The 22,750-nt window shown below is 39.9% G+C and overlaps 1 protein-coding gene and 1 long non-coding RNA gene across 5 annotated transcripts in view; one reads left to right on the top strand and one right to left on the bottom strand.

Moving 5' to 3' along the window:
• GRM7 (glutamate metabotropic receptor 7) overlaps window positions 1-22,750 on the bottom strand; it is an 892,306-nt gene that overhangs the window by 161,906 nt on the left and 707,650 nt on the right. For all 4 annotated transcript variants that reach the window (XM_055383687.2, XM_004033530.5, XM_004033531.5 and 1 more), the window contains exon 8: window positions 708-1,643. In XM_055383687.2, coding sequence (XP_055239662.1) covers window positions 708-1,643 — 936 coding nt within the window. The remainder of the gene's footprint in view (window positions 1-707; window positions 1,644-22,750) is intronic.
• Window positions 1-22,750, top strand: part of LOC134758028 (uncharacterized) — a 94,474-nt gene that overhangs the window by 34,257 nt on the left and 37,467 nt on the right. The gene's annotated exons all lie outside the window — the stretch shown is intronic.

Here is a 22,750-nt window from a genome sequence, read left to right as displayed (position 1 = left end):
GCCTCAAAGTTTCACAGCTTGATGACACTAGCTCTGCACCAAATATTGACTCTTCCTCTTTTAGAAAGTTGCATCTCTGATCTCACTGTGAATTGCTGGATGTGATTAATGTCCATCTAGTTGTAGGGAGCCTATGATGAAATGCTAACCAAATCTTTCCTATATTCACCCACCTGGGTATATATTGTGCATATACAATTGGGCAACTCTACTCTGTTGTAAAGCTTGAGTACTAAATGCAATGGACAGCAATAGCCTAGGTAGCCACTAGGAAGAGCGAGAGAGCATTTACACTGGTGATAGTAATGACCATCACACACTCCCACCTGGAGGAGAAGGTACTATGCTCCTCTTTTCCTTCCCCCAAAAAATATGTGGGTAAGTGGAGAAGGTGGGGAATAAATGAATATGAAGGGTTATTTTAGATAGATAATTTTATGCTAGATAATCTCTCATTACATTTAATAATTCTATAATTTAATTAATTTGAAAAGGCTACATCTGGTTGGTTTCCAGTGGAATGAACGTGGCTCAGTTTTAGAATTTTGTAGCATTGAAGCCTACTAGACTTTGAATTAGTTCTCTACTCTTGGGAATACCATTCTGCATATACGAAACTTCTTACTTTATACAATCAATTTGGTTTCAGTACTTACAAAAATCAACACATTTTAAAAAAACATATTATGATGTGCATTTTCACTTACCTTTTCCGCTGATTGAGCGGTGCCAAAAAAAATTGGAATGAAGGCAAGCCATACTATACATGTCGTGTACATAGTGAATCCAATGGGCTTGGCTTCATTAAAATTCTCTGGTACACCCCGAGTCTTGATGGCATACACAGTACATGTGACCATGAGAAGAATGCTATATCCCAAGGAGCAAATGATTTGGAGATCTGTAATGTCACACTTGAGAACCCCTCTGGCTTGCTCAGGGTTCATTGTCTTATGTTCATCATAGTCTATGATGATGTTGGGTGGATCAACACCAAACCAAATGAAAACCCCTAGAAGCTGAACTGATATTAAACTGGAAGTGATTGCCAGTTGTGATGTTGGGCTTATGAGTCTGGGAGCTGTTACTGATTTCTTGCCCTGCTCAAATATGCGATAAATCCGATTTGTTTTCGTCAAGAGGGCTGCATAACTGATGCACATACCCAAGCCCAAGAAAACACGCCGGAAAGAACACACTGCCACATCTGGTTTGGCAATCATCAGGAAAGTGATGATGTAGCAAAGAAAGATTCCCGTCAAAAGAACATAGCTGAGTTCCCGCCCAGATGCCCGGACAATGGGCGTGTCATTGTAGCGGATGAAAGTGGCCATGACAAAGATGGTGGCAATGATCCCCAACATTGCCAGGAAGACAGGAATCACAGCCCAGGGGGAGTGCCACTCCAGTTTGATGATGGGAATATCCTGGCATCCGGTTCGATTTTCATTGGGCCTCTGGTCATAGGGGCAATGCTGGCAGGTCATCTCATCAAACTGGTACTGGTAACCATCGCAAGGCTCACAAGTCCAACAGCAAGGAGTTCCTTTCTGTGTCTTCTTTCTCTGTCCTGGCTTACATGGTAGTGTGCACACTGAGGGGGGTATCTCTCGGACTCCTTTACCCCACTGCATGTCTTCTATCTGTAACATAAGAAATAAGAAGGTGAATCAGGCAGATTCTTCAAGAGAATAGAAAAAGAACACCAGCAGCAAACAGTACTCATGGCAAGTGACATATGAGGCATGAGGTTGAATAGTTTACCCTCAGCTTGCAAGAGTTACAAGTATGATTTGAGCCCATACCATAGGATTCCAGCATCCTCACTCTTCACCATTAGAGTGTTCTCAACATGCCAGATCTTAAGAATTCCCTGAGGCAATACAAATTCCCTCTTCCCATTCCTAACATTCCAAATATGAATATCCTGAAAAAGAACCTTAGGGGCTGTATTTATAACAAGTGCCCAAAGGATTCTTGTGAGCAGATAACTTGAGAAAAACTGGCATGCACTCTACTGTCTTCCCCCCTGGGTAATAAGTATAAATGGCCCAAATCAAGTAAAAAACAAAAACAAACCAAAAACTAGGACAGTATGAAAAGCTACACTTATCTCCTTTGTTAGGTGTTTTATTTTTTAAAAATGTTCTAAAATTATTTTGGATAATACTGCAGTGCTGGCCACCTTCTCTAAAATTCTCTAAGCATTACTGTCATTTTCACTGAGAACTTTTGCAGCAATGTGAATCTACTATCACAGGGGAGAAGTGGGGCTTACTAATGAAGGCTTTAATTGTATTAGGCTATTTCCTATGAATTCAGGAAGTATTTGATAAGAAAATAATATGGTCTGGAAACCATTTGGCCATCCCCCATTTGCAGATGACATTTAGACTATCCTAGAGAAGAATGTATTTCCTTAATTGAAACACTGGTTTTCTGGAGGGGAACATACCCAGCAGTCTTCTGAGTAATAATGGCATTAGAAACAACGGGAAACTTTACTGTTGGGTGGAAATCTCATTAGAGTAGGCATCTCTCCTCTTTGCCAGCACAGCATCTGCTCTTTCTTTTCTCTTCCCTGGTTCCAGTTCCTCAGATTTCTTTTCTATATGCTTCTGTGCGGTTGAACTTACACTGAAGCTCTTGGGTTGTGCACATGACCCAGGCCTAATCAATTAGTATATTGTAGTGGTTCTCAAAATTGAGAGTGCATCACCATCATATGGACTTGTTACAATAGAGTTTGCAAGATTTTCTGATTCATTGGATCTGAGATGTGCCCTGAGAATATGCATTTTTAACACGATCCCAGGTGATGCTGCTGAGGATTGTTCAGGAACCATGTTAGTCAACTACTGATAACATTCCAACCTCCTAGCCACAGAGATTGGGTCAGAGATGGCATCATTATGTCCCAGGTCATAGAATTTAATTTCTTGACTTTTTCTGAGGTCACATAGGATAAAAATATTTGTTTTCACTGGACTCAGAGTTTCCAGGATAAAAGATGGCTAGTGCTGATGGCTAAAAGGAGGAATTTATTAGAGAAAGAAGCCAACATAGAGGGAAGCTGAGTGGAAAGACAAAGATCACTGGTGAGCTTGTTTGAGCTCCTGGATATAGCTATCCCTGACGCAAGAATTTTCCTAGACTATGACATTATGTAAGCCAGTAAATTTATCTATGTTAAAATACTTTGAAGTTTATTGTTAATACTTGCGACCAAGAGTCCTGAGCAATATATGCATGAAATAGTTTTAGTATCCACAAGTCACAAAAGATGTACTACGTCTGCAAGTTATTATACAGAATAATTCCAATTAACAATTATGGCTGATTTTCTCCATATGTAGTTAATTGAATTTTTAATACAATTGAACTAAACAATAGATTAGAAAGATACTGGAAAGTCTGAGACATGTTTTTAAGTGCATAATTTTAAGAGATAAAGGCAAAAGAAAAATAATATATTGCATATTGGAATTTCAGTGTTGTGTTAATATACTGAATGAAATGCATAGCAGAGAGTGATTCTTTCATCAAAGCTTGAATGTGAACTACATTCAAATTCTGAATTGAATGTAGCTAACTTGGAAAAATAAATGGCTCAGGAGTTAAACTTGGTAAAATAGCATAACCTTTTAATGGTTGAATTTAAACTTTAACCAGAGATCCAAGCATCTTCAGATGACTCTTATTTGCCTAAGCACAAAGCCCAAGTCAGCACTAATAAATCACTAACTATAAAGCACAATCTTCTCTTTCTCAGTATCATCATTTTTGAGACAATAAGTCACTGGAAGCCATCCCAGAGTCATAAAATTAGGGAAATAACTTATGACAAGAGAGAAAGATCGCATTAACTTTACAAATGTCAAATTTCAAGAGTTGGAACCTAAAAAAATTGCTGGTATTAATACAAGTGTTTTCAAACATCAGAATAAAAGGTCCTACTCATGGCTACCAGGAAAGATGAACAATAACAACAACAAAAATAAATACATTTGCTTGATTTCAACATTAGTGGCTACTCATGTGCCACATAATTAAACTTTATAGGAATAAATGTAGGGCTCATACAAATATATAAACAAATTATCGTCATATGTAATACTTTACAGCCAGTTTAAAATGCTGCCAACTCATTATTTTTCCCCTTGGAATAAAATAAAATACCTGGCAATGCTGCCCAGCTTTTTTTTTCTTAACTTATCCAAATATATACAGGAGCTGTAACCACGAACATCACATTGACTGATCACTTAATTTGTTTTCAATTTTCGTTTAAAGCAGGTTTCAACTCAATTTATTTGTATTTGTTAAACCAACAAAGATTCCTCCTGCTCCAGATGGACAGAAGTCTAATTTACTCCTTTTGTTAACAAAAATCATTATTGAAAATATAATCTGTGTCCCATGAAGGTACTGATTAACATTTAAATGCTCTAGTAAATGAGAATTTTGTTAATGTGATGTATATCATTTGTATATATCTATACCCATCCACACAGATATGCTGCCTTGTTTCATAAGAAACAATCAGCTGAAAATGCCCATGGACATCTATTTTAAAGGAAGATAATTATTTAATGCTATGAAAAATCAAATCTAATGTCAATTTACTTTGCAAGAAGGCTAACAGGAATGTAAATTTCAAGTTTCTCCTGAACTCCGCAACAAAACTGTTTCAGTTAGCTGGAAAGCCAGATGTAAGGTGCAGAAAGATTAAGAAAAAGACTGATGTGTTTATCATCTTCTTCATTAGAAGATGCAAGTTTACATTTCTCCATAAAGATGCATTTTCCTTCTGGACATCCAAGGTTTATGGTTTTGGGGTACCTGGTCTTAGTAGGTAGCTTCTGGGGAAGGGCTGAGATCCTAGCTTTTGGCAAGAGAACAGAACTTTACATCTCCATCTCATAGCAAAAACTGACACTCTACATGGCAAATAGACTGCATAGATAAATGGACCAATAGTTTAGGGAAAGAGCAAATTATGCAGTTCTGGTCAAAGAAAGCAAAAATAAGCTTGTTGTAGAGTCCTAGGAAAGTGTTTTTCATTCTTATATAAGAGGAACAAAGAACGAATATGCTATTGTTAACTTAAAAAAAGAAACTCAGACAGACAGGCTGTCTGGAACAAAAGATTTCATTTGGGAAGAGCAAAGGGTTGTAACCCGGGGTGTGCAGCACACCCAAGGAAAATTAAGACAAAGGAAAGACACCCACACAAATCGCTTTGAAAGAAAGATCACTGGTCTCAGAAACTCACTGCAGGAGTTGTCATTAGTTCACTGGGGGAGATAGTCATTGGTAGGCAACTGTCCTGATCTGAGGTTCTTATCTGAAATACTGCAGGCCAGAGAAAATTCCTGTGAGAAGCTCTTCTTGCTGTTTGCAAGCTATGAGCAAGACATTCAAGGATGCAAGTACGTCAGCTTCTTTGTTCTGGCCCTCACTAACTCTATTTTGGTTAGCGTTTTGACATGTGACTCTATTTTGTACTTCTCACTTCCACACTGCCTTCAGCCTTTCAACTTTGATTTGTGCATACATGATGGTTAGAGCTATAGTAGCCATTTTTCAACAAGAAAAAGACAAGGCACCTGGGCACAGTGGCTCACGCCTGTAATCCCAGCACTTTGGGAGGCTGAGGCGGGTGGATCAGGAGGTCAGGAATTCAAGACCAGCCTGGCCAACATGGTGAAACCCTGTGTCTACTAAAACTACAAAAATTAGCCAGGCATGGTGGTGGGCACCTGTAATCCCAGCTAGTCAGGAGGCTGAGGCAGGAGAATTGCTTGAACCCGGGAGGCGGAGATTGCAGTGAGCCATTATTGCGCCTCTGCACTCCAGCCTGGGCAACATAGCAAAACTCCGTCTCAAAAAAAAAAAAAAGAGGCAAGCCTAAGACACAAAGCTCACATACTGAAGATGGCAAAAAAATAATAAAAATAAAATAAAAATAAAGAAGACACAAAGACAGATTAAAAAGAATTTACATCTTTGAAGGCAAAATTATGTCACCAAATTAACTAACACTAATAAAACTCTACCCTGGAATTTTGAGCATGAAATGATAAACTGTCTTTAATGGCTAACCAATTCTCCATGGCCATCTACTAAATGCAGTCATGCATTCTATCTAATACATTTTCTCTGCATTTGGTACATGCAAACCTTCTTAGTGTGTCAGAAAAATTCACCAATAATTCAAGTTCTTACATGGATAGTAGGCAACTCTAGAAAGAAATGGAAGTTTTTCTATTTGTCTCCTGAGAATGCTCAGAAAAAGGTGTGGTAAAGTACTGAATTCAGAAAATCAGCTTTGACTCCATTGCTTCTGACTCAGACAGAAACAGAGAAAAAGCACCACCAGCTAAAGTTTTCTAGCACACATGTTGGGGGAAAAAATGGTGTCTGGCTCTAGTAGAGAGACAAAGCTACTCCGCAAGGAATGTGCAGACCTTATAATCACTGGAATTTTAAAATAAAACTAAATTAGTTGCTGTCTTACTGCCAAACACAAAAACCAAAGAGATAGAATTGTTATAAACATTGTTCAGTGCATCCATTTTTATGGAGAAGAGATCTGTTCCTTTCCCCACGCAGACACACTCTATCTAAAAGAAAATTTTATCACTTCAGGGATATTTTTCTGGGTGAAATTCCATTTGCATATTTCCAAAGCTTACTCCATAGACCAACCAAGCTGGCTGGTGCTTTTATTGCATAATTCTCTGCAATATTATTTTTACTTGTTAGAACCTTAATAGAATGAGCTAATTTAAAAAAAGAACTTTTTTATTAAAATGCCATTTGTTCATTAAAATACATTTGTCCTGTCTAATTTATAGAAAAAAAAACTTTTTAGGAAGAATTCATAGGTATGTTGAATTTTCAATACTAGGAAAGCGCCAGGTTTTGGTTCTGATGAGGAGGGGTGAGGTAGAGGAGCTAGCGAGTGCTTGGTAAGGAATTCTGCAACACCTCAAGACATTTTTAAACTCAGCCCCTATTTCTGAACATTAAGTAGCATGACTAGACAGCGAACAGAATTTAGGGACTATATTACAATAAAAAACATTGCCAACTCAGATTCTACTTATTCAAAATTTGTAATTATAAAAGTCAACCTTTTTTAAATGTACTCCAGGTAGAAATAATTATTATAGGTAGAAAGATTATATATATATATATATATTTTTTTTTTTTTTTTTTTTGAGATAGCGTCTCACTCTGTCGCCCAGGCTGGGGTGCAGTGGCACAATCTCGGCTCACTGCAAGCTCCGCCTTCCAGGTTCACACCATTCTCCTGCCTCAGCCTCCCGAGTAGCTAGGACTACAGGCACCCGCCACCATGCCTGGCTAATTTTTTTGTATTTTTTTTGTAGAGATGGGGTTTCACCGTGTTAGCCAGGATGATCTTGATCTCCTGACCTTGTGATCCGCCCGCTTCAGCCTCCCAAAGCGCTGGGATTACAGGCATGAGCCACTGTGCCCAGCCAGCATTATTAGAATTTTTTTAACTGCAGCAGACCCTGGGCATCCATAGAAGGATCCACAACTGTATTTCACTGCAAAGCCCCAGGGGATCCTAGATGGATGAGACTTCCCTAAGGTTTCTGAGGCTCAACTTTGAATTGAAGCAGTAATTCCTAATTTGTTTGCACATTTGAATTACTTGGGGATCTTCTAAAAATTCCAGAGCCTGTACCACACCCCAGATAAATTAAATCACAATCTATGACAGGCAAGAAATAGGCATTAGTGTGTTTCAAAGTTTCTCAGGTGATTTCAGTATGTGGACAAATTTGGGAACCACTGAACTAAGATCTCCAAAAGGCTGGGATGCAGAAGAAAATCTTTGTGCTGTTAAGTGAAATAATGACTACAAAACCACTTCTCTGGTGATATGGTTTGATTGTGTCTCCACCCAAATCTCATCGTGAATTGTAACTCCCACAATTCCCATGTGTCATGGGAGGAACGTGATGGGAGGTGATTGAATTATGGGGGGTGGGCTTTCCTGCACTCTTCTCATGATAGTGAGTCTCATGAGATCTGATGGTTTTAAAAATGGGAGTTTCCCTGCACAAGCTCTCTCTTTGCCTGCTGCCATCCATGTAAGACATGACTTACTCCTCTTTGCATTTCACAGTCTGCCATGATTGTGAGGCCTCCCCAGTCATGTGGAACTGTGAGTCCAATAAACCTCTTTCTTTTGTAAATTGCCAAGTCTCGGGTATGTCTCTATCAGTAGCATGAAAACAAACTAATACAGTAAACTGGTACCAGTAGAGAGGGGCACTGCTGAAAAGATACCTGAAAATGTGGAAGTGACTTCAGAACTGGGTAATAGGCAGAGGTTGGAACAGTTTGGAGGGCTCAGAAGAAGACAGGAAAATGTGGGAAAGTTTGGAACTCCCTAAAGACTTGTTGAATGGCTTTGATCAAAATGCTGATAATGATATGGACAATGAAATCCAGGCTAAGGAGGTCTCAGATGGAGATGAGGAACTTGTTGGGAACTGGAGCAAGGGTGATTCTTATGGTTTAGCAAAGAGACTGGTGGCATTTTTCCCCTGCCCTAGAGATTTGTGGAACTTTGAACTTGAGAGAGATGATTTAGGGTATCTGGCAGAAGAAATTTCTAAGCAGCAAAGCATTTAAGAGGTGACTTGGGTGCTGTTAAAGGCATTCAGTTTTATAAGGAAAGCAGAGCACAGAAGCATGGAAAATCTGCAGCCTGGCAATGCAATAAAAAAGAAAATCCCATTTTCTGAGGAAAATTCCAAGCCAGCTGAAGAAATTTTCATAAGTAATGAGGAGCCAAATGTTAGTCCCTGAGACAATGGGGAAAATGTCTCCAGGGCATGTCAGAGGTCTTCATGGCAGACCATCCCATCACAGGACTGGAGGCCTAGGTGGAAAAAGTGGTTTCGTGGGCCAGGGCCAGGATCCCTGTGCTGTGTGAAGCATAGGAAATTGGTGCACTGCGGTCCCAGCTTTTCCAGCCATGACTAAAAAGGACCAAGGTACAGTTCAGGCCATGGCTTCACAGGGTACAAGCCCCAAGCCTTGGGAGCTTCCATGGAGTATTGAGCCTGTGCATGCACAGAAGTCAATAACTGAGGTTTGGGAACCTCTGCCTGGATTTCAGAGGATGTATGGAAACTCCTGGATGTCCAGACAGAAGTTTGCTGCAGGGCAGGGCTCTCATGGAGAACATCTGCTAGAGCAGTGCGGAAGGGAAATGTGGGGTGAGAGCCCCCAAACAGAGTCCCTACTGAGGCACCACCTAGTGGGGCTGTGAGAAAAGGGCCACCATCCTTCAGACCCCAGAATGGTAGATCCACTGACAACTTGTATCATGTGTGTGGAAAAGCCACAGACCCTCAATGCCAGCCCATGAAAGCAGCCAGAAGGAAGGCTGTACCCTGTAAAGCCACAGGGGTGGAGCTGCCTAAGGCCATGGGAACCCACCTTTTGCATCAGCATGACCTGGATGTGAGACATGGAGTAAAAGGAGCTCATTTTGGAGCTTAAGATTTGACTGCCCTGCTGGATTTTGGACTTGCATGAGGCCCTCGTTTTGGCCAATTTCTCCCATGTGGAATGGCTGTATTTACCCAATGCCTGTACCCCCATTGTATCTACGAAGTAACTAACTTTTTTATTTTATTTTACAGGCTCATAAGCAGAAGGGACTTGTCTCGTGAGACGCTGGACTGTGGACTTTTGAGTTAATGCTGAAATGATTTAAGAACTTGGGGGACTGTTGGGAAGGCATGATTGGTTTTGGAATGTGAGGACATGAGATTTGGGAGGGGCCAGGGGTGGAATGATATGGTTTGGCTGTATCCCCACCCAAATCTCATTTTGAATTGTAACCCCCACAATTTCCATGTGTTGTGGGAGAAACTTGGTGGGAGGTGATTGAATTATGGGGGCGGTTCTTTCCTGCGCTGTTCTTGTGATAGTGAATGAGTCTCATGAGATCCGATGGTTTTAAAAATGGAACTTCCCCTGCACAAGCTCTCTCTTTGCCTGCCACCACTGTGGCCGGAATTGGTGGGTTCTTGGTCTCACTGACTTCAAGAATGAAGCCGCGGACCCTCGCGGTCAGTGTTGCAGTTCTTAAAGGCGGCGTGTCCGGAGTTTGTTCCTTCTGATATTCGGATGTGTTCAGAGTTTCTTCCTTCTGGTGGGGTTCGTGGTCTCACTAGCTCAGGAGTGAAGCTGCGGACCTTCGCGGTGAGTGTTACAGCTCTTAAGGTGGTGTGTCTGGAGTTGTTCCTTCCTCCGGTGGGTTCATGGTCTCGCTGGCTTCAGGAGTGAAGCTGCAGACCTTCATGGTGAGTGTTACAGCTCATAAAGGCAGTGTGGACCCAAAGAGTGAGCAGCAGCAAGATTTATTGCAAAGAGCGAAAGAACAAAGCTTCCACAGTGTGGAAGGGGACCCCAGCAGGTTGCCACTGCTGGCTGGGGCAGCCTGCTTTTATTCTTATCTGGCCCCACCCACATTCTGCTGACTGGTCCATTTTACAGAGAGCCCAGTGGTCTGTTTTGACAGGGCGCTGATTGGTGTGTTTACAATCCCTGAGCTAGACACAAAGGTTCTCCATGTCCCCACTAGATTAGCTAGATACAGAGTGTGGACACAAAGGTTCTCCAAGTCCCCACCAGCATAGCTAGATACAGAGTGTCCATTGGTGCATTCACAAACCCTGAGCTAGACATAGGGTACTGATTGGTGTGTTTACAATCCCCTAGCTAGACATAAAGGTTCTCCAAGTCCCCACCAGAGTAGTTAGATACAGAGTGTAGATTGGTGCATTCACAAACCCTGAGCTAGACACAGGGTGCTGATTGGTGTGTTTCTAAACCTTGAACTAGATACAGAGTGCCGATAGGTGTATTTACAATCCCTTAGCTAGACATAAAGGTTCTCCAAGTCCCCACCAGGGTCAGGAGCCCAGCTGGCTTCACTCAGTGGATCCCGCACGGGGCGCAGGTGGAGCTGCCTGCCAGTTCCCCAATGTGCGCCCACACTCCTCAGCCCTTGGGTGGTCAATGGTACAGGGCGCCGGTGGAGCAGGGGGCGGTGCTTGTCCGGGAGGCTGGGGCCGCACAGGAGCCCACAGAGGGGGTGGTGCTCAGGCATGGCGGGCTGCAGGTCCCGAGCCCCCGCCACGGGGAGGCAGCTAAGGCCCGGTGAGAAATCAAGCGCAGCGCCAGTGGGCCGGCACTGTTGGGGGACCCAGTACACCCTCCGCAGCCGCTGGCCCGGGTGCTAAGCCCCTCATTGCCCAGGGCTGGCAGGGCCGGCCCGCTGCTCTGAGTGTGGGGCCTGCCAAGCCCAAGCCCACCAGAACTCCAGCTGGCCCGCAAGCGCCGGAGGCAGCCCCGGTTCCCGCTTGCGCTTCTCCCTCCACACCTCCCTGCAAGCTACAGGAGCCGGCTCCGGCCTTGGCCAGCCCAGAAAAGGGCTCCCACAGTGCAGTGGCAGGCTGTAGGGCTCAAGTGTGGCCAGAGTGGGCGCCAAGGCCGAGGAGGCGCCAAGAGCGAGTGAGCGCTGTGAGGGCTGCCAGCACGCTGTCACCTCTCACCACCTTTGTAAGACGTGACTTGCTCTTCCTTGCCTTTCACCTTTTGCCATGATTGTGAAGCCTCCTCAGCCATGTGGAAGTGTAAATCCAATAAAGCTCTTTCTTCTGTAAATTGCCCAGTGCAGGTATGTCTTTATCAGCAGTGTGAAAACAGTCTAATACATCTTGTCTTTAATTCTTGATATTGTGATGCACTATTGAGAGTACACAAGGACCCTTCTGGGGCCTGCCAGGCTCCCCAGTTCCCAAGCATGGAAATAAAGAAAAATTCTGAGCCCCATCAAGGGAAGTTCCAGGCACCTTAGCTAGCCCTGCCACCAGCAATTAAGGAAGTGAATGAATAACTTACTAAGCAAGAAGATAACAATAATCACCCAAGTAAGTCAGGGTCATGAGATGTTTGGTTCCCGATATAAACTAAAGATAACATCTTGACATACGTTCCTGAATTGTTTTCATAAACCAGGACACCCTGCTAGATGAAAAATGCTGATTGCTGTCATGCAGACCTCACACAAACTGGAACTGGAAAATGAATGCGGAAGTTCCAAGAATGCCCCCACCCTCAACTCATTTTGAAAACCTTCTCACCCCTGCCCTTAAAAACCCTTGCATATAAGTCATCCTGGAGTTGTGTCGTCTTTTTTTTTTTTTTTTTTTTGAGATGGAGTCTCACTCTGTCACCCAGGCTGGAGTGCTGTGGCATGATCTGGGCTCACTGCAACCTCTGCCTCCCGGGTTCAAGCAATTCTCATGCCTCAGCCTTCCCCAGTAGCTGGGATTACAGGCATGCTCCACCATGCCTAGCTAATTTTTGTATTTTTAGGAGAGATGGGTTTCACCATGTTGGCCAGGCTGGTCTCGAACTCCTGGCCTCATGCAATCCACCCACCTTGGCCTCTCAAAGTGCTAGGATTACAGGCATGAGCTCCTGCCCCTGGCCAAGTTTGGGTCTTAAAACATTTGCTGAAACTTCTCCTCACTTGGTGCCCAGCAATACACATCTTACTTTCTATGCAAATCACAATGTCATTGTTTGGTTTTGCTGCACTGGGTGGAAAGCCCCAAGTTTGGTTCAGTAACACTGCCTCTTTTTAAAAGTCTGAATGGGGCACCTGAAATGCTTAGTTATACTCTATTATGATTTAATGGGAACATAAAATATTGTAGTGGAATTACAAATTTTCACAGTCAGGAAGGTCTCTAGGCTTAAGTTTCGTAATGTTATTGGTTAAACAACTTAAAATGCCTACAGAAGCTGGACATATAGAGTACACAAATGAAGTGAGTGGGTGTAAGAAACATTTTTCCCCACCCCAAACAACCAAGTCTAATGGAACACAAGTTTGTTAAATTATACATCAAGAACGGATTCCATTGTAGTTCTCCCTAAATGACCTGTATTTACTATTTTAATGCTTGCATTATCCTCAAAAACAAAAAATTATGAGGGAGGTTCTTATCTTAAATTTGCAGAATTCAAAACTCCCAGAGAAATTGAATAGTTGGCCACAAAAGTAAATCTAGGTCTGTCTTTGTGAAACCTTTCTGTACCCCTAAGTAAAACAGACCCATTTTACTTGATTTCAGAACCATTTTTTTTTTTTTCACCCTGGAAGAATCAGGACAGCCTTATGGGAAATCTTCAGAATTTTTTTTTTAACAACCTCTATGCCTTTTTAAAAAATACCATATATTCTTAGATTGGCAAACAATATTCAATATCCAGTTAGCTATCTTTTTTTTTATTCAGTGTCACAAATTATCCATTTCTGAAATAGTGCTGCCAGTAGAAAAGCCATCTCCTTGTAAACAATTTATTTGCTAACCGCAAATGACCTCCTATTTCTTCTCACTCTGTGATAGTTTCCTAAAAGATGTTTAACAATCAAAGATAGATATTTTTATTCTAATTATTAAATACATTTGAAAATACTTTTTTAAAAGCCTGAATTTAAGAATAATATTATAATGTAAACATAATTCATATGAATCTCTCAATGAGAAAGAATGAGTTGGGTTATTTTAAATTTATTTCAAATTAAATTTGTTCAAAACTGGACTCATAATCTGTACCAGGGGCTGACAAGCTGGCCTATGGGTCAAAACCTGTCCGTTGCCTATTCTGAAAATAAAGTTTTATTGAAACACATCCACATTCATTGATGTACATATTATTTATGGCTGCTTTTATGCTAAAACAATGGTAGAAATGAGTAGTTGGCAATGCATAGCCAGAAAAGCCTAAAGTATTTACTCTCTGATCTTTTACAAAAAAAAAAAAAAAAAAACAGCTGATTCAGATCCAAAGAAAACAGAAATACAAATCCTTAGTGCATGGTAGATTTATCTATTCATAAGCCAGAATTTAGGTGTCATCTTTGATATCTCCCTTTCCCTTAACCAAACATATTTAAATTACCAACAACTTATGTCAGTTTATGTCATGCAGTAAATTATTTATATCATCCAAAAAGCTTTATGTGCAGTACTTACTGAGTTCTGGACCTGGCTGAATTGCCAGGAACAAAACAGATAAAGGTTACTTCCTTAGAGAGTTGAATCATCCTTTCTGATCTTTGCTACCAAACCCTCTTCAGCAAAAGCTTTCTGTCCAGTTTCCTCACCTCCCTTTCCTGCTGGTCTTCTCCTAAGCCAATTATTGCACAACATCCAGCACAATCCTTTTAATGTGCAGGTCTAATCATGTCATCCTTTTGGTTAATATCATCAATGACTTTTCATTGCTCTCATACCTCCCATATAACTGTGCACAATTTGGCAGAGATATCCATCAACTGGCTTCACTCTCCTGGATTTATCTGAATTCTATGAAGTTTCCTGGCCCACAGTGGCTTTCATGTCACAATATGAAATAACCTTTAGGCTTACCTAAGTTTTGTTCAGGAAGTCCCTATACCCACTGGAATGAACATTGTTTTATTCATAAAGATACCTCTTCACAGCACTTTGTAATTACAATTTGTAATTATGCAAAAATGACACTCAGTTAAAGTCTATTTTCCCAACTAATGTGTGTATACTCCATGAGAGCACAGCCTCCATCCTCTTTGTCCACTATTGTAATTCAATATCTCGGAAGAAATGCAATCGAATTGCTGGATTAAATGGATAAATGATGGTGTCAAGGAAAGAACAGACTGACCTCTCCTTTAGAAGTGATTTTTCTATACTCAAAATTTGAGTTAAAGTGTAATTAGAAATGATGAAAGGATCCATAATTACTTTTGTGAGTCTCATTAGTTTTCTGGTCATTTAATGCATATCTATGTATATAATGAATGTTTGCAGTTTAAATGTCCTTGATATTTTCTTAAAGGAAGAAAGGGAATTAAATATGGAGCACTCAATTACTAGGTGGAGGACAAATGAACACAATTAGCACATTATGAGACGGGAGAAAAACAAGTCATGTGCAATCTGCAGCCAAGGACAGAACATGATTTCAGTAGTCCCTGAGTTCTCTGAACACTCTCCTTCAGTAAGCTTAGGTACAGCTCAAAATAGAAAGAGTATGAGTTAGGAAGTAAGTCAGGCTGTCCTAGGTTCAAAGCCTGGCTCCATCACCTCTAGTAAGTATGGCCATAAGCAAGTAGAGGATACGGAATCTCAGTTCCCTTAGTTTATTAGGTGGGAAGACTAAATAAGATGACACGTGTAAGGAATAGCATGATGCCTGAGACATGGCAGTTACCTAAATAACGATTAATTTTAAAAATATATATATTATGGCTCCAATGGTGAATACATTTCATGCAAAGAACTTTAAGATGAATATTCCCAGTCCTCCTCTCCCTCGAGCTTCAATTTTTCCAGCTGAATATTGCCAGTATTTAATGTCATAGTGGCTTTTCAGACCCTGCAGATGTAAAGTGAACACATCCACTTCCTTTCCTTTTCCTAGATCTCTCCACACACAGTTCAGCCTGTTTTGATGGACTAGAGTAGATAATAACATGAGCATTGGAATCAGATGATCACAGGTTCAAATCCTAGCAGGGTGATCTTGGCCAAGTCATTTAAGCTCTTGAAACCTAATTTTTTTCATCTGTGAAATGGGGACAGTAATAATTACCTCCTACGCTTATTGAAAAAGGGCATGTATGGAAGGATGTTGTCTGACACATGGTAAAACTTGACGAGTTCTGTCTATTACAATTATTAGTGACAATACAGTCATCTTTAACTCTATACCTTGCTCCCATTGGAGAGTAACAATTGTGAAAGTTCGTTCCTATTTTTTCCCATAAACCCTTTTCTTCTTTGTCCCCAGTGATGACCATCTATTAAAGTCATCCGTGTTGGGTCCACTTAATTGCTCTCTCTGATTTTGGGTCTTCCCTTCCTTATTTCTTATTCCTTTACTCTGCTTTCTCTTCATAATAATGGCTGGCTTACATTAAACATATGGATGTTGACTTCTGTGTCCATCTCCCTCCACCTGAATGTAAGCCCAGGAGGTCAGAGACCACATCAGTGGTGTTTCCTAACGTTCATCTGTACCTAAAAACAGCAGCTCACAATGACTGTTTGTCTGAAGTTGCCAGAGTACCTTCTTGGAAGGCAAGTGTGAGTTTACTGCATCCTGGATTAAAACGTGAAATGTCTCCATTGCCCACCTGAGACAGTGCAGACTTTTCATTTGATTGTTCATGTCATTCCAAAGCAGACCCCCGAACCTCCACTCCAGTTTCATCGGCCTCTTCTAACAAAGGGCAGTGATTGGGCTTCCCTTTAATACCAGAGTCCCTATTTATATTATTTTATTTACACTTAACCTTTCAGCTGTCATTTTTCCCCCTAATTCTTCCGCCATTATCTTAAATGTCCCAAATCTTTCCTGATGCCTTCAAGCTGAAATGGCCTTTCTCTTGTTTGAAATCTCTTAGCATTTCATCTTTGCCATCTTTCTCTTCCCCGTACTTACACTTTGAAAAGTAGGGCCATTATCTATTTTGTTTAATCTCCTACAGAGCTGAAAAGTAATATGGAACCTGGGGCAGATTCTATCCTAAGAAAGAACTTTTAGGATTAGGATATAAAAGGATAAATCCTTAGAGGAAAAAAATGTCCTCTTTTATGCCTTTGAACACTTGTTATTCTTCTTTTGCGCTTGAGCCTTCTGTATCTGACTAGCTTTAAATATAACAAACTGTACAAAAAGGAACAATAGAAATCCTTAAATCACTGAAACTAAATCTTCTTTTCTAACCAGCTCAGCCATTCATCTTAGATTTTCACACTCAGGACAACTTGCAAATTGCTTTTCACCCACTCACCTGGGGTGAGTCATGCTCTCTGCCAGGTAAATGGAGAAGAATGGCTTACTAAGACAAGAAAGGCTTTTGATTATTTTTTCTGTTATTCCCCTACTTTCTATTTTTATAAGTTTTGAATCTCTTGTTTCCCTTTTCTGAACTAAAGGATAGAAACTGTTTTTATACAGGCTATTTAGGATAGTTATCTCACATTTCATTATAATGAAAACTAGCCCTGCAACATAATCTTTTGAGAAAAAGAAACCACTCTATCCAATACAGACACATCAGGGGAGGCAGGATGTGTATTAGTGTATTGAAGACTTTGAGATGTTTTGCTCTTAAGGAAAAATGAGGCCTCCTTGATTTAATCTAGTGCTTTCTAATCCATTTGAGTATAGAACAAACCATTCTTTTTTTTCCTATAATATCTATCTCTCAACATTCTGTGGAATCTGTATTCTTTCAATAACACTGTAGAAAACAGTGATGTTGCTTAACTAATACTTTGGTTGGGATTCTAGCATCAACTTTCAGGCTTTCTTTGTTCTTGGGCTAGAAGAACTCGTAGGGTCATTGCAAAACTTATAGAACATGAACTGGGTTGCAAACGCTCTCAATTCTGGCTAGATCATCTTGATCGACTCACTTAACTTCTGTGAGGTCAATTAATGGAGTTACAGAAAAACCAAATATGACTCTATATTTGAGAGTATTTTAAAGGGGTAATACACAATTAAAACTAGTATTTTGTTTTCTTTTTAAAAAAATACAAGGGGGAAAGTAAACTATTACTTCGCTTGGGTTTTAGCTTTTTTTTCTGGCATATTGTGTCCATGCCTTTGTTCATGCACCTCCTGCTGACTGGCATACTGTTTCTCCAGCTCAAGTTAGCAAGACTGAGCCAAATACTTCCTCTTGGTGAATAGCTGGCAAGAAAAACTAAAAAGTCAACCTCTATCTTACAGGGCAATGGGTTAATGCTTCCTACAAAAAGCATAAATCAAAAGCGTTGTATCCAAGCATGTGCTATCCAATGATGAATTGGAGAATCAGTTCTTTAACAGATAACCTGAGGAAACAACTCAAGTAGTTGGAATTTCAAACTCAGTTGCCAGTTCAGGGGATGTGGCAGTGACATATTTGGGTAAGAGGCTTTCTGGTATCTTTCATGTCACTTCGATGTAAGTCACCACCCACTGCCACTGAATTCTGTCCCATGCCCTGTGGAGTTTGGCAGAAGGCTGTTGAAGTGTATGTTCATTGATACTGATGTCTATTTTACATGAATATATTTAAAAATTCAATTAGACTATTTAACAACAGAATCTACTATCTCACAAACTTATAAGTCCACAAAGCTAAGAGAGAAGTGGCTTCTAAACCAAACATGCATATCTGCCTATTTTTTTGCATTGAGAAGTTAGGTCAACTTCAGAGAATTAGACAAATAAAGTGCTTATCTGATTCACATTATCTTCCAAGACTGCTGGAGGACTAAAGGGATATGAAAAGTAGCTTTTTCCTCAAACAAAAATGTGCTTACACTACTAAGGGTACTACGATGTCCTGGAAGGACTTTCCATGCCAACATTCTGTAGCAGGTACAAATGGTCTCTATCCCATCCTTCTAACATCATCTTGTAATTCTCCTATCTCATAATCAAAGGCCATTCGCTGAGCAGCTTCTGTGTTCCATGCACTGTGTTAAACAATAAAAATACAGATATGAGAAACACCTATTTTCTTTCCCTCAATAGGATCTCAGCATCACAGTATAAATTTGTGTATAAATCACACTAAATTCAATGTAATTTAAGATGTAAGTGTGACCCAGTTGGTCCTTAAGCATCCTTTTCTAGAATATTGGAGCAGAGACTCTGAGGATGAATATGAGTGCTTTAATGAAACAAGATGGCAAAAACACATTCAGAAACAGTGAATAGCTTGAGAAAATGCAAGAAAGCATGAATGCACTAGATTCACAGATGGTGATGAGGATGAAGGTCTGTAAGTAGTTTCAGTTGAACTGCAATATAAAGTGCAAGCAAGGGAGGAAGAAAAAATGTGGGAGACTAAGAAACAGGCAGGCAACAGATTATGGAAAAACAATTTGCTCATTATTCATTCAAGGGCTATCTGCCATCTATGCAGTATGTGCCACATGATATCCATTAGGATAAAATTGTTGAACAAATTGGATATGACTTCCTGAGCTTAGAGTAGAAGAAACGGCCAAGGCAAAAATAATATAACAAATTAATAAAATGTATTATAATAAGTGTTAAACAGGAAATAAATAATGTGCTGATAGAATTACATGAAGGCAACCATTCCAATAGAAGATGAGAGAAGTAGCAAAGGTGATTCTTAAGCTGTGATCTGAAAGGTGAAAACATGAGCATGGGAAGTAACAGGGCATATATGCAAAGATCCTGAAGCAGGAAAAGCTCCAGGTATTAGAACAGTGCTTCTCAAACTTGAATGTACCAACAAATCTAGTGTGAACCTTGTTAAAATGCAGATTTGAATTCAGTTGGCCTGGAGTGGGCTTGAGACTCTGAATTTTTAGCAAGCTCCCAGGTAATGTTGTTGGTCTGGGGAACAAACTTTAATAGCAGAGTGTTAGAGAAACAAAAATCAGAGAATGCATCCAGAACTCAGTGGTAAAGATAAAACACTCTGCATGAGAGTGGAGAGAAAGAAAGGTGAGCTGAGAACTATCACATATGCCATTGGGAAAGATATGATTATCAACAGACTTGCAATTCATTTTCCTCCACAGGGGCCGGGAGTAAGGAGGATATGGGAGCATCCTCCAGAAAAACAGAAGAAAGGTAGCTTGATTGCATTTCCTTTTTTGTATGTAGACAGATACATTACTTACAGATCTTATTTATTATTCCAGGTTAGACCAAAAAGGAAGTAAAGACCTAGGTATCATATGGTACTTCTATGCCTCTCCCTACTTTGCCTGTGTCTCACAATTATCTGAAACTCTGTAATTAAGGGTAAAGCCTGATAGTAGGGATTATGGATTCAGTTGTGTCCTCCTACCACAAAGTCATAGGTTAAATCCCTAACCCAATATGACTGTATTTGGAAATGTCGCCTTTAAGGAGCTGAGTAAGTTTAAATGAGGTTCATACAGGTGGGGCCCTAATCCAATAGAACTGGTGTCCACAAAAGAAGGTGAGGAGACAGGAAAGGCCATGTGGGGACAACATGAGAAGGAGGCCATCTGCAAGCCCAGAGGAGAGCCCTCACCAAATACCAATACTGATGGCACTTTGATGTTGGACATCTAACCTTCAGAACTGGGAGAAAATAAATTTCTGGGTTTAAGTCACCCAGTCTGAGGTATTCTGTTACGGCAGCCCTAGCTGATCAGTGTACTAGGTAAGACCACTGATTTGTATAAATCAGATTTGACAATCAAACTCTTTGTGTTCATTCGCCTTCGCAGAGTTGAGAAATAATACTGTAGAGTGATTGATGGCTTAAAGCAATGCTCCTTTGGCCAGGATATATATTAGAAACATGTTGGGAGACTTTCAAACACATCCATACCAAGATTCTCTCAGAAGGGTTATCATTTTATTGGTCATTGATGGTGCCCGGTCATTGGTATGTTTCCAACCTTCCTATGTGGTTTTTATGTGCACCCAGGGCTGAGAAACAGTTGGGGGAAATTACGCTTTGAAAGATATTTCTGGCCACCCTAGAGGCAGCAATAGTAGATAAGGTGCTTGTAAATAAATACAGGGTACACACCTTGGCATCTGTGCTTCTCCAGACCTGACAGGTGATAAATAAGCAGCAAAGTTTCCCCTCCCTTCAGTCCTCAACATGCACACATTTCTAGAGCATCTGACTTTATCTTGGATGGGAAGCCAAGCAGCTGTCTTGGGCCATGTATCTTGTTGATGCCCTCAGTGCAAGGCCCCTTGGTAATTACTCATTTCAATGAAAAAAAAAAGCGACTGTTAATATATCTGTGTTGTTGAAATACACTCTCCAATCTTTCTTGCCAACCTGCATATTTCTGTAATAAGCCATTTATTCAGAGCTCAATAATTTTCTGATGTTTGATTAAACAAAATCAACACCAAAATAATTCTATTAGGGTTAATTGACATCTTCTCACAGGAAAATTAGCCACTTTGCTGGTTATGCTTTTAATAACAAGCTTCCCAGATTTCAATGGCCATATTTGAACACAATTCTTGAGAACTGCTTTGAAGATTGAATATAACCTTACAGATTGCTTTTAACAAAACAGTTACCATGTCAACAGTTCAAACAATTATTTAGCCTTATGGATAGCACTACAATATTCATAAGACTTAGCAGCTAGGATTTAACTATTAAAGCCTTATAATTAGTTTCGTAATCTAGAGCTTGAAAATGATAAGAGTTTAATGCCTAGACTATGTCAATAACTTTTAGGCAATATTATTTACTAAAATATGTGGACCTCTAATTGTCTTATTAAATATATTGGGATAAAAATGAAATTGGCATGGGCCTAGGTCAAATAAACTTTCTGAGCATAACGATGAACCATTATTATTTATTATTTTGTTCCCTTCCCTCACACTGGGATAAATCTGCTACACTTGCAGAATTCTCCTACAGCCTAGAAGCACTACATCAAATCTACAGGCCCGTCTTTTCTTTTCCTTTTTGAATACTAGGTTAGTGTTTTACTTGGAAAACTTCTTCAGAACTAAAACTTAGCCATAGCATTTTATTTCACCATAGTATATCAAAAAAGGATTTGCTTTTCAATAATAATTATTGAACATCCACTCTATGCCAGGTATTAAATATATACTATCTCTAATCCTCATTAAAAACTACATAAGGTAAGAATTATTCTCCTGAACTTGGAATGAGCAAACCCAGGCTCAAGCATTAAATGTAAATTTAAAAGGTGTATCCAAGTCATACATCTTATAAGATTTCAAGAGATACATTGTCATATATCATGGAAAGTTAGCTTCCTTTCCATCCTTGCAAACAAGTTATCAAAAGCAAATGCTTTTACCAGTTTTCTATGCATGTTTTAATGCATTTATGACAACATCTTCACTAATTGCATTGCTTATGTTAATTTTAATGTCACTCCCTCCACTCTCTCTTGAGGAGAGACAGGAGGAAATAAAAGAGCTCCAAGGCATTTGAAACATCAGTGATTTAATATTGATTCTGCTTATTTCTGAGGGTCACTCCCCAAGTTGCTCAACTCAAAAGTTCTGTGGGGTGATCCTGCCTTATTTGGAAAGGCTGTCTTAAGAGAACAAGGAGGGGATTTACATTTTCATGCTTCCATTCAGAATTTATTTTTAATAATTTTAGTTATAAATTAAGATTGTTAATGAGTTTTCTACAATTGCCAAGTAGGTTTTCGTTTTATACAAGCCTGTAATGAAATACATATCTTCCTTATCATCAATTGTATGTTCTTAAGCCAGTCACTACATCTTTATAATCATTTTTTGATGTGATCCATGAGGACAGTGTCTGACTTGGAAGTTGATGAGAAGGATAAACCCTGAAAAACTAAAAGCACTCAAAACATGGAGGATGATAAATACATGGCAACTTATTTTTCTTTTCTTCCTTGCTCAATACATGTTTTTCACTTGACAAATACTGATATTCTAACTTGAAATTAACATTAATTTCCAAATATATTCAAACTGCAAAACTACATCATGATGTTTCTTCCCAGATGTCAATATCTCCATGTGCCATTTAGAAAATCAGAATTTTAGAGTCTATTTTAACATTTCCTCTTCTCATCTGCCATGTCTAACTCATGACCAAGTCTTACTGATTTTATCCTCTAAG

The sequence above is a fragment of the Gorilla gorilla genome, chromosome 2 (genome assembly GCF_029281585.2).
Source record: "Gorilla gorilla gorilla isolate KB3781 chromosome 2, NHGRI_mGorGor1-v2.1_pri, whole genome shotgun sequence".
Taxonomy (NCBI): domain Eukaryota; kingdom Metazoa; phylum Chordata; class Mammalia; order Primates; family Hominidae; genus Gorilla; species Gorilla gorilla.
The sequence above is the reverse complement of the archived record's forward strand: the minus strand, read 5'-3'. Positions and strand labels throughout refer to the sequence as shown.